The sequence below is a fragment of the Aricia agestis genome, chromosome 4 (assembly GCF_905147365.1).
Source record: "Aricia agestis chromosome 4, ilAriAges1.1, whole genome shotgun sequence".
In the NCBI taxonomy this organism is placed as follows: domain Eukaryota; kingdom Metazoa; phylum Arthropoda; class Insecta; order Lepidoptera; family Lycaenidae; genus Aricia; species Aricia agestis.
Window position 1 is genome coordinate 4,209,437 of NC_056409.1, and position 13,492 is coordinate 4,222,928.

General features: G+C 34.9%; 1 protein-coding gene across 2 annotated transcripts in view; it reads right to left on the bottom strand.

Moving 5' to 3' along the window:
• LOC121726696 (protein goliath-like) overlaps positions 1-13,492 on the bottom strand; it is a 63,015-nt gene that overhangs the window by 16,911 nt on the left and 32,612 nt on the right. For both annotated transcript variants that reach the window (XM_042114183.1, XM_042114184.1), the window contains exon 2: positions 8,233-8,789. In XM_042114183.1, the coding sequence (XP_041970117.1) occupies positions 8,233-8,433 (201 nt within the window). In that variant the 5' untranslated portion in view covers positions 8,434-8,789. The remainder of the gene's footprint in view (positions 1-8,232; positions 8,790-13,492) is intronic.

Sequence of the window (13,492 nt, forward strand, 5' to 3'; positions counted from 1 at the left end):
TAACACACTGAATAACCTGGCTGAGGAAAACCATTGAAACTTTTGAATCTAAATGGAGTTTCAAGAATAGCTACAATTTGGGAATCACAAGAGATATGTTACATGTTACAGATTGCTCTATAAAGGGCCACGTGTTGAGTCTATGCTCATTGTCTCTTGTAAGTTGTAGATAGAATATATAAGTTTCTGAACCTGGAGCTGTACCACGAAACCGTTTTGAGACTCAAACAAACGTCCTACTAAAAAGCGTTCTACTCTAACAAACGTAAAATGACGTTGTTAGAGTGGGACGCGGCATCCTCGTCCGATTGTTTGAGTCTCAAAACTGTTTCGTAGTAGGCCTACAGATTAGCATAGTCACTATAGAAAACATTTATTTCTACATAATCATTCTACATTCATATTATGAACTTTAGATAGAGTATGCTGTATTGACGCTCTAAGTTTGACAGATTTAGGGACAAAGAGACGCAAGATTCGATACTCTGAGTATCAAATCTTGCGTTTATTTGCGGATGAAACAAAACCATACATTGAAAACAAGTTTATCACACAGCTATGGGATACGCGAGTTTGCAACGGATCAATTGGTGAACCAGTCCATAAACAAGTCGGGTTCGATTCCTATATGGCGTCTGCCAAGTGCCAGAGGATGTTTAGTCCTTGGCGTGCTCATGTTTATTCAGCACGCTAACATCTGTCAGTGTCTTTGTTTATGCCAGTGCAAATAAATACACTTGCTAGTTGCTACAGTATAACAATTAACAGATGTTAGCTTTGATCCCCTATTTACACCAATATAGTGTTTATTAAGTTGTTAAATCATCTTTAGAGTTAGAAAACAGAGAGTTGACTGTTGTTTATCGACGGGGTGTCTTAGATACTCTATGACGACGGCGTTGTAACTTGTAGCCTATAAAAAGGGGGAAATGATTTTAATAAACTTGTTTAAAACTAATGTATTTCCACAGACTTTGTGTTACATAGAGCGTTTTTTATAGATGTAATTCATTTTGAACTGGTTCATTGCTTGAAAATTGCGGGGAAAATTTTATTCCAATTATTCTGTTTTTGAAAAAGTTGTTTACGTTTGAACAGCAAATAATAATCAATTGATAATACACTATTGATTCTGAGAAAGATTCATAAATAGTTAATAGAACCGTAAAGAATAATGGCGTCAAAATTACAAACAGACGAACGAATAGCGCAATAACAACAATTAGCAGAAAAATTACCATCTGGATAATATCTTTGTTAAATAGAAAAAAACATTAGTTGAAGTTGCATGTTATTTTTTAGCAAAGTAGCAAACACGCAACTCTCCGGTATCTTACAATATAAATCCTTTCTGCAGCAAAATCTTTAAAAACGTGTGGGGGACCATCTTGGAATGAACCGATTTGACTGGTTAAATTATAGTTAAAAAAACCTACGTGAAATAACGTTTTGTAAGTGTAGAATATAATTAAATAAATATCCATGTCTGACAGAAAATTTAATTGAAATAATTCTTGCGATGTGTAGACTGTACAGTAGTAATACGGTTACTCCTCTAAGTTGTGACTTGTGAATGCCTTCTATAATACATAGCTGGTCTGCTTCGATGTTACTATCACGCTATTTTATGTTAAAAACTAAAACATTCATCTTTAATCTCGACACGAAGAATATTTCTGCACATCGGAATGTGAGATTGAGCCTTAAAGATTGGGTGTAAGAGTGATGTGTTTCTCACGCCCATGGCCAACTTCAATATGAATACACGATTATAATATCATTACTTACAAAACGCAAGGGACAATGTAAGTGGGTGTGTTAAAGACTTGGTTTAAGTGCCTGCCCCGTTAGAAATCTAGCCCAGGGACCCCAGGCATCCTGGCCCAGGGACGCTGATAAAGTTAAAACTCGTAATGATAGAACGAGTCGCTATAATTATTATAAAATAAAAATAAACTATTGATACATTCATTGAATGTTGATTTAAATTTTAAATTACAAAATAAGTTGAAGGGTTCGCTTGAAAGTGATCTGAAACCTTTTTACGACAGAAATATTGCATAGCTAATCAATAATTTGCTTGGCTCCTTTTTACATTTTGTTTTTGGTGGGATCTAGTTATTCTTAAAAGTTTCAAAATAAAGATTAATGCTAGAAAAGCCTATAGAAACTTCAGATAGTTAAACCGGATGGTAATATCGCTGTACAAAATATTTACAGTATCGTATCTTCATAAATACTACCCCAATAAAAAAGAAATTATTGATACCGTCAAAACCCAATAAAAACAACACTGATAAACTATGATAAATTCATACTTTCGTCGCCATTTCTTGAATGTTGTAGAATTGCAGACATAAACAATGATTGTTGACACTAGATATAAATTGTAATTACTACAGTCTACAAATATGGAAACTGAACGGATAAAAATATGTTGCTTATTGCTGATGAATAGTGTTTGTTTTGATTTACTTTTAAAGTGCCGGTAAACATCCAAAAATGATCTCAGAGGTGCCCAAACCCCGAAGTTAAGCCAGGCACCACACACAAATATTGCTATTTCGAAAAAGTATTCCAATTCTTTAAAAAAAAAACTAGTATCTGCCCAACTACTATGTTCTGCTGGCTGCTATTAGTTCTACTTTTATGTACTATTATCTATTCTGTGCTTTTATTCTAATTCATGATGTCAAATAATAATAAAGGTAAATCATTTCTTTCTACAAGGTTTGTCTAATCCTTTATATCAAAGGCTGAAAAAAAATTGTCTGGGCTTAACCGCCTTAGCCAACTAAAAAATTCTGATAAAGCACCTAAGGGTTCTAAAATGCCAAACAAGGGTTCTGTGTATATGTTTGATCTAAAGATAATTTAAATATTATCTTGGAATTGACGAGTCAAAACCCAGGAGCGGCCATAGGTGTATATTATGTATTAACTTTATGGAGCGGCCTAAGCTTTTTGACTGCATCACGTACAAAATGGTAGAAGGAACTCGCGTAGACCTAACATGTGACTTACTGCGATACTTAAGTCTCAAGTCTCGAGATATCTAAATCGTAATTTCAATACTGTTATCACTGCTATTGCATAACCTGAAACGTCACCTATCACGTACCTCACACGAGATTACAGTGCAGAATAGTCTCCTGTGGACTATGAGAAAAAGAAAAAAGAAAATAGTGGGAAAAAGAAGAAGAATCATATTTGCGCAATGTAGACTAGTCTATCTTTATTTAAATATATTATGCAAAAGTCGGATTACAGGGCGCTACTAGCTTAACAGTAAATTCGAGCAAAATCTGACATGTTGCACACATCATATTCGCCGCACAATCGCTTCGTGTGCGCTGCGCAGTCGCGTCGCTTTCAAATCGCTCGCTAATCGCCAGTGTGATAAGGCCCTAAGACGGTTTGACGCCGTGGTCGTGGTGTTAATTAACAATGTTTAGACCCAATTTCACCAACCTCTGTTTGTTAAATCCTAACAAGGCATTACTTAACGGACCTTGGAAAATTAAACAGACTGTTAAAATACTTATGTCCCACAGTAAATATTTAACAGCGGACTAGTAAATGCAACGTTAAGTGAACAACGAGTGAATAACATTCAATTCGTTCGTTCTTGTTCTAAGGCGACGAAATTGCAATGTACAAGTTTAATACGACATGTTGGCTGCAATGTGTCATTTTCACCTTATTCGTATTAATAATTATGATCTGTCAAAGCTGAAAACATGAATCATGATACAAACTTTTATTTACTTATTTCGGCTTGGTAATTTTGATACAAGTCAGTGTATTTGCAATGTCAAGGAAATCCGAGGGCTGAATTTTTGACAAAATGAAAATAAATAATTATGCATAACATGAAAAATAATAAATAATGTGTAAGGATGTGGCGAAACATGGCGGCAACACTCAAAAGTCAAAACAGATTCTTTTATTGATATTGGATATTGTCTTTAAAAAGTTGTTGTTTTGACTATTATAACGGCCTGTTATATATTTAACGGACCTCCCCAGCAGGAATTAAAATTTAACATCGTGTTAGGCGATTTGACATGACATTAGCGTATGGTGGAACGCTCGATAGCTCTAACAGGCCGTTAACTAATTTAACAAGCCGTTATTTATTTAACATTACTTGATGAAACTGGGTCTTAATCTTGAATTTAAATCATACGATATTATTAAACATAATTCATAGTATATTTCAAATTATTCAACGTATAATAAATTGATATCGTCTACCTACTTTCACTTGGGACCTACATTCGGTATGCCCTTTGACTCGCGCGCAACACGAAATTACTGGGGGCAGGGAAGTGCCGCCGCCAAGACCAACCAAGCAAACATTTCGTATTAATTTTGTTAAACTTGGCTATATCTTGAATACACTCCCATGCTTCACTAACACAAAAATAAAGCAACTGACAAGTTACCAAGTACCTACATACAATTGAAAAACATTCATCGAAGCAAAACCGTAAATACCATAATAATAATAACAATTACACTCGGTAATTAAGTGGCAAGTAATTAACATACTACGAGCAAATACCGGTTAGAGTGCGGCCAGTATTAGAAGAAGGGCCTTAGTCATCGTGTTTGCAAAACAATGAAAACTGTTTGCGACGCCGAGGGTCACGGCTTATACCTAAACGCGACAAATATGCGTGGAAAACGTTGACGCCACCGCATATTTTAACGGATCATAAATAGTTTGTATGAGTAAACAAAACTGACTAACTGATGCCTGGTTTTGGAGGTTTTTAACAAGTGATCATTCACTAGCGTGTATCATTGATTAACGTCGATGAACAAATCAACAAAGGATTAAGGAAAAATAAACTCTTGTCAAAAATACCTCAGAACCGGAGCATTAGAGGCTAAGAGACCGAATGTTATATAAATATGCGAATGCAATTTATACACAGCACTAATTACACGGTTCAGCCAAGTGCTAGCATGTAGCCGATAAATAAGAAACAAATTTAATAAAGACCTCAGCCGGGATCAACGACCGCTACCAATAATACACAAACCCATTACAAGTAATAAATAATAACACGTTATAAATAGCTAACGTTTATCTGAAACGGGTCAATCACCTTCAATCGCGATATTAAAATTTATAAAAACAATGTTTTTGTATCATTGACATAAATATTCTATCTGTACCGCGCGTCTGGACGCCGGCCAAGACTCGTTTTATTTGGGTTTTATATTTATTTATTAATCAACTCACATTCAAAATCATTGGCCTCCTTCTCGTGCCGCATTCGAGTAAAAGTGTGTTCATCTAATCTCAAATTATATACAAGGTGTAACAAAAATAAGTGATAATACTTTAGGGTGTGTATGTGTTCCTTATAGAGAGTCTACTGTGAAAGTAGCAGCGCTGAAAGACCAAAAATTTTTTTCACTTTTGTATGGGGAAACTCGTGACGCTCGGGTCCTTGCCCATACAAAAGTGAAAAAATTTTTCGTCTTTCAGCGCTGCTACTTTCACAGTGAACTCTCTACAAGGAACACGTACACACCCTAAAGTATTATCACTTATTTTTGTTACACCCTGTATACATGCGTAAAATACACAAACGTTGGTAACAATCTACATGATATACTTAAAACAAAAGAAAGCATGTTTGCCTAAGTACCACCTTGAAAACTGGCCGGTAGCGAGTGCAGACTGAAAAGTGACTGTATTAAAGAAGAGTTGTAGAATTTAGATTGTAAAGTTCAAAGTTATAGACACTAAGCTCTAAAGAGAAATGAAACCACTATTTACCGAGAAGGGAAAATAAATAAGGGTTTTAATCTTATTCGAAAAACTATAAAATGCTCCGAGGAAAATAGCAATAGTAAAACCAAAGAAAGCCAGTATGTTGTAAACCATAATGTAATAGTATGAATAATAATTCATAATGGAATTCACATTATTGTTCTATTGCAGCAGTGCGCGCCAAAGGACTTGAACAAAGCCGTATTATGTACGTAGGTGCACGCTTTACCGTAGACATATTTTTTGTAGTAATTAAATTAAGCAATTTAAAAAAAAACCCGCCAAACAACTTTAAAAAAGAATGAAATAATATATTTTACTGACTTTAAGTTTAAATAATTCCTAAGTGTAAAGTGATATTTTAGTCCATAATTGTTGTCAAGGTGTGTCGGGTGACCGCTAATGTAGATGTTTGATTTCACAAAACATTATAGTATCGAGACAATCAGTGACATGGCGATACAAAAAGACACTGTTGGCGGTCCCCCGACACACCGTGACAACAATTATGGACTATAATATCACTTTACACTTAGGAATTATTTAAACTTAAAGTCAGTAAAATATATTATTTCATTCTTTTTTAAAGTTGTTTGGCGGGGGTTTTTTTAAATTGCTTAATTTAATTTTATTTCATGCTTTTTAAACTTGTGTTGGTTATAGTGCAGAATAATTCCTATCAACAGGATCATATTATATCTCAATGAATACCATCTAGGAATGTCCTTTTGGATAAGGCCGTCACGCGTCAATATGAGTCCAAACATGAAACCTCCACTTTGGGTTCATATGGAGCTCGGCTCCTATAGAATCCAGGTGATGCTGCAGCAGCAGCATGCAAAAATTTATTGGTCATCTACGTCTTACTAGTTGTCGCAATTAAAATGAGCCCAAACACGAAACCATTGCTCTAAGTTGGTGAGGAGTTGGATATCCTATTGATTACCAGGTGATGCTGCAGCACCAGGTCAACTTTCCATTAATGTGTAAATATTCATAAATGTCACGACCTAGAATGCAATAAAGCCCACCAAACGACTGCAAGTTGCTAATCGGCCCTTCACGAACCAGATGAACCGCGATTTTTCAGCACGGATCAGGCTGATGATGATGAACTATAGCTAAGAACACTCTCAATTAAGTCAGCTTTCAAACAAAAAAAAAACTAGATCAAAATCGGTCCACCCGTTTGGATGCTACGATGCCACAGACAGACAGACAGACAGACCGACAGACAGACACGTCAAACTTATAACACCCCTTTTTTGTCGGGGGTTAAAAAAAGGCATACAAGTTTAAAAACAATGGACTTTATATTTGAGCTTGTAAAAATCGTGTTTAAATATTATGAGAATCAAGGCTGAATGAAATATGAGCATTTTGCAAATATCTCAGCTCGCAAAACTGTTTACAGATAATATACAGATATGCTAAACTTTAGTGATTAAATACTAAAGTTATATTTGTCGATACAAGAAATCTGGAACCTGACGTTGCCATTAACAACCAACGTTACTACGCCAAGGAAAACCAGCTGACACATGCACTTTTACATCCTTATAGAGTGCAGACAGTTTCAACAGGTAACAGAGTAGCCTTAATCGAAATATTAGTTAAAATTGAATTCAAAGACGATCCACTAGAAGAGTCCAAATTTTCAAACTTTTCAGTGCAACTATTAAAAGCAGAATTGTGGCAAATATCCGCCAAATCAGGCTTGTTGTTGTTAGTAATTTTATGATCACTCTTGACTATGATTATAGAAATGTAACGTTATACGAGTCTTTATCAGTTAGCACAACAAATAAACATGTATACAAGTTACATTTGTGGATTCCTAGGAACACAGTTTGCATAAATTCTCATGAAAACCCAGATAACTCTATGCTTTGTGATAATTTAAATGGGTCACCACTCACCAGTAAGACGTGTAATTCAAAATAACTAGCTAGAACTGTCTGATAAATTAAGTCTATTGTTACAAGAATGACAACTCTACTGATTCTACTATTATATATATTATATAGTCTATATCCATACTGTTAATAAAATATACAATTACATATATGCAACAAGATTATTATGTTTCGATTGACTTATCATCATTAATGTTCCTGTATCTTACTAGATAGATCTAAATGTAATAAGTAATAACACTACTTTTATGATTTTTATCTTGGTTTGATTTAGGATTACAAGCCTAGATACCAAGTCGGTGGAAGAAATAGGAGGAAATGTAGTTTTATTGGTATTAAAATGTGTCTACAAATGCTGCACGTTTAGCGTGGCCACCATAGAGAGGCTTTCAGATGAGTAGACATTAGACTTTGTAAGTAGTAACAAATATAATACATGATATAAAATCTTTTATTTCGTCCCTAAAATGTTTTTGCATTCCTTCGTATTTCTACTGTCATGAAAGGAATTAATGAAGGACTTACCTCGGAAGTCTCCGAATAGATCACCCCGTGCTCATCCTCATAGGTGATGTTGATGTTGGCGACGACGTAGGTGTCGCTGCCGATCCTGTCATCAGCGGCAGCATACCGCACCGACTCCAGCTCGTTGCCCGGCGAGTGGCATCCCGCGATGCTAGCTAACCATCCCAGTGTCGCCAGACTCGACCATAATTCAACGTGCATCTTAAAATATTGAACACATTCGTTTTTCAAAATTTCAAATCACTATCACGTCTCACTGCACTGCACAGAACACGTCGTTCGCCGCGCGCGATCTCTTGCAGTCTGACTTTATCAACCCCTTATCGGTTAGCTCCAGCGGATACGAAACCTTATCGTTATCGCTTGCAAAATTTAAATTGCGGAATCTGGAGGTGTTTTAGAATTTTGTAATTTGTTCTATTTGTTAGCGCATGCGAGAGTTATCGTCAGTGGTATGACGCAGCCTCTCGCACCGGCTTCTGCTATATCTGTGCTATAACATCGGCGAAGTCGACCGCTGCCCCATAACCGGCCAGGAACTTCGCTGCAGCCGGTAACTGAAACAATGACATTTATAGCTTATATTAGCTTCATAGTTTATAGTTTTATATATCTCTTAATTTTAATACTAATTAGAGCATAACTAAATTTTGGAAATGTGGTCTTAGATAACAACGAGATAGCACACACACAGCATCCTTCTGAATCATAATTATAAACATAAAACTCGTATTAACTAATATAATATTTATTAAAGAAAAAGTAATTATTTGTTTCCTGTAATCAAATTTGAAACAATGAGTAACAGCAGATAAAATTAGCGATGTAGTTAATATTCTAAATATATAGATAACAAAAGCGCAGCCAGTTATTTAGGAATAGTAAAATTGCACCTTCGTTATAATAGATTATAGAAATCTGACATTATTTTTTAGTTAATTTAAGTACCTGCACAGAATAGATAATAGTACAAGGTACCTGTAAGAAATTGACGGGGCAAATATAATTCACTGTTAGAATAAATTATCATTACCATTACATAATCAAGTTGGTGAGGTATTTCATCATGCTGACTTGTGAAATTAGATTCAACAACTTTTCCTCGTCTGGGCTTTGTTTTCCTTTTGTTTTTCTAAATGATAACTTCGGAGCTAGCTCGTAGCAACAACAACAGTTTTTAGACTGTGTGTGATTGTTCTGAGGCCGATTATTTGAAGATACGAATTGAATACGTCAGACAATCATATCATGACGCATTGTAAAACAAACATGTTTTAATATTCTAATCTTATTTCTAAGCTTTCGGGCTTACATTTCAGTTCATTTCTTCTATGTTTCCCTCTCGTCTCTGAATCCAATTACAGCCGTACTGAAAATTTAAGCAACACTCGCCTCGTGTTTCATGTCTTATTCAATTTCTACAGTCCCATTTCTCTTCGCGACTTCAATCTACGATAGTGTCTTATGCACATCAAATGCAAGTTGTCTAATTATATAAAATTCTCATGTCACAATGTTAGATAGCGTACTCCTCCGAAACGGCTTTACTGATTTTAACCAAATTTTATATGCATATTCAGTGGGTCTGAGAATCTGCTACTGGGTACTTTTTATATTGATAAGTACATCTGTTGAATAAATAATAGTAAATTATTACAACTCGAGACTGACGGCGACCATTTGTTTATGCGACGGGATAGCGATGGACGTTGCCATATTGACATACTTATTTAGTCACTTCAATAAAATAATACGGGCGAAATACTTCAAAAAGCAAAACTAGCTGTACTTGCCGGGACAGCTAGTTTTGCATATAAATTTTCTATTAATTAATATGTAAGCGTCTAAATAGCACTTTAATTTTATGCTTTAATTCAGATGATTAAATACTTAAAAGTAGTGTTATCGTGAGTTTATAATTAATTACCGACTAGACGTACATTGACTCTAGAAGAATTTAGGTCTACCTCTTTATACAGTGCGAATAGACTACATTTTATCCTAGTAAATTTACTAATTCTGTTATTAGCTTGTTTACTAATTAGAATTAGCTTAGAGCTAGAAAATTTACTATTGCGATTTAAAATACCGTTTCATTCCCAAATAAGATAAAACTTGCAAGTATGTATGTCTGAAAGATCGGGTCGTTCACATCGGCCGTTGACTGAGCCGGCTGCTCCACGATCGGTGACGAAACGCTGATAACACGGTGATAAGCGAAGCGTAATCGCCATAAAGTGACAGCGGACATGTGTCAGGGGGTCCAGACCCTACCCGTATTAGGCGTAGAACCATATTAGTACAAGTAGTAGAACAACAAACGATCGTCAAGAACGATGAGGTCTTATCAGATTTGACACATAGTGAGTAACAATACGTTTGTTTGGTTGCCGACGGGTTGCTAGTATGTGGCGAGATGTGACCGGAGCCCAGACACAATTACTAAACGTAGGTATAGTAATTGTGTCTGGGCTCCGGTCAATGAGAGCTGCTCAAGTTGATGAAACAGCGTAAATGAGGAAGCTGATAATACCGCAGGTTACTTAACAGTGATAATACGCAAGAAGTCTGATAATAAAGATACATCGTACCTGTCTTGACCCGTAGACTGTAAAATTTAGAATTTTAAGGAACAGCAGCTAGTTTGGTTCCAGATTTTTGTATGTTTTATTAACTTTGAATTTCTATATCTACATAATTTCATAGAGCTTTTTACAAGTTACTTAAATATTGATATTATAAGTCTACTGTTTATAAAGTACCAATCCTGTTTTCCATCCATCAAACAGTTAAGTGCACTGCCTGTTTTATTTAGCATTTCAAATTGTATTTTAAATATTATAATTTTACATGCAGCGTTTTAAGTTTATTTAAACGAACGTTCGGATAAAATTTTGCATTAAATTACTAAGATGAAACTTGAGCGCTTTTACAGTAGCGTAGGCTTCTAGCCAAATAACCTACTTATGCTGAAGTAGCTTTTTATATTCGTTTCCATATTTACGTTACAAAATATAGTATTATTTATTTTTATTCTTTGTTCAGTGTATATCATAATATTATGCATAAATATTAGGTTTACATAATAATATAAGAAGCCAATGCGCAGCTTTCTTTGCTAACCTACTTTTACCGAGCGTCTAACTTGGATATTATGTTATAGAATTTAGAGCTTTAAAACCAAGCAATCAAGGAAAAACTTTATCATGCCGACTCAAAAGTAAGACTTCATTTTAGTTACCAAAACGTTACTATAATAAATAAATAAATAAATAAATAATAATAATAATAAAATATCTTTTTATTCAAAATGGGTATCATGATACACTTTTTGAAAGTCGAACGAAGAAACTACGTTGCCTACCACCGGTTCGGGAACTACCCCGCCGAGAAGAACCGGCGTAAGAAACTCGCACGGGGCCATCTTTTGCAAAAAAAAATGGAAAATTACAATGTTATGGCTTACAGCTATGTAACAAAATTAAAAGAAAAGTAACCTGCATGGAGCCACCCTATTCCCAAGGTGTGCTGTCCTCGAAGAAATCATTGACTTTATAATACGCTTTAGCACACAAACGTTCTTTAACTGCTTTTTTAAATTTGTTTAAAGGTAGATTTTGAACATTTTCTGGGATTTTATTGTATAGGCGTATACATTGGCCTTTAAAGGATTTGCTTATTTTGGCTAGTCTGAACATTGGTATTGCTAACTTGTTCTTATTTCTAGTATTTACATTATGATTATCACTTTTCTTTTTGAAAATATTTATGTTCTTTCTAACATATAAGAGATTTTCCAAAATGTATTGAGATGTGACGGTCAGAATTCTTATTTCTTTAAATTTTTCTCTTAGAGATTCCAAAGACGACATCTTATAAATAGAACGAATAGCTCGCTTCTGCAGCACAAATATTGTATTAATGTCCGCCGCGTTTCCCCACAAGAGGATGCCGTAAGACATTATGCTATGAAAGTAGCTAAAGTAAACTAATCGCGCGGTCTCTACATCAGTGATTTCACGAATTTTTTTAACAGCATATGCTGCAGAACTAAGCTTATCTGCCAGTTTCGCAATATGTGGACCCCATTGTAACTTACAATCCAGCGTTATGCCTAGGAATACGGTGGTGTCTACTAAATTCATTTTCTCATCATTTAATAGTACATTGGTTTGTACTTGCCTAACATTTGGCAAGATAAATTTTAAACATTTTGTTTTATTAGAGTTCAAAAGTAAATTATTAGCATTAAACCAATGTACTATTTTTGAGAGAGCACTATTTACCTCGTCATAATTAAATTGTCGCCTCTTCACATTAAAAATTAGTGAAGTGTCATCAGCAAAAAGTACTATCTCATGCTTATCTTTAACAAGATAAGGTAAATCATTTATATAGATGAGAAAAAGAAAAGGCCCTAAAATGGACCCTTGTGGCACACCTAGTTTTATTTTGGTTCCATTAGACCTTATGGAGTTAGCTTCCACCCTCTGCGTTCTATTTGTAAGGTAAGATTTAAGAAGTTTAAGTGCCGGGCCCCTTACACCATAATGGTGTAGTTTTCTTATTAGAGTATCATACTCCACACAGTCAAATGCTTTAGAGAGATCGCAGAAAATACCAAGTGCATCCTGCGACTCCTCCCAAGCTTCAAAAATACTACACAGAAGACTAATGCCTGCATCTGTTGTAGACCGACCTTTAGTAAAACCAAATTGATTATTATGTAATAAATTATTTGAGTTAAAATGAGCAAGTAATTGATTTAGAATTATTTTTTCAAAGATTTTACTTAAAGTCGGCAATATGGATATTGGTCTATAGTTGGCTGGGTCTGATTTCTTCCCAGCTTTAAATAGAGGCATCACCTTGCTGTGCTTCATTAAGTCTGGGAACACACCACTTTCGATACAATTATTAAAAACTAAAGCTAGGTAAGGGGCAATGATGTCAATTACTGATTTTATAATTTTTGTGGACATACCCCAGAGATCAGTGGTACTTTTAATATTGATTGATTTGAAAGTCTTGATAATATCTCTGGAGTCAATATCTCTAAAAATAAAATTGACATCACATTCCTTGACATGTTCTCTAAGTATTTTTTCTGCAACTGTAGGTGATGAATTTAAGTTCTTTGTAGTTGAGATTGGAATGTCTGCAAAAAACTTCTCAAAGACTGTCGCAACCTCAAGATCAGAATTGATTTTTTTATTATTAATTAAAAGTTCAAATTTAGAGTTACGACAGGCGACTTTTC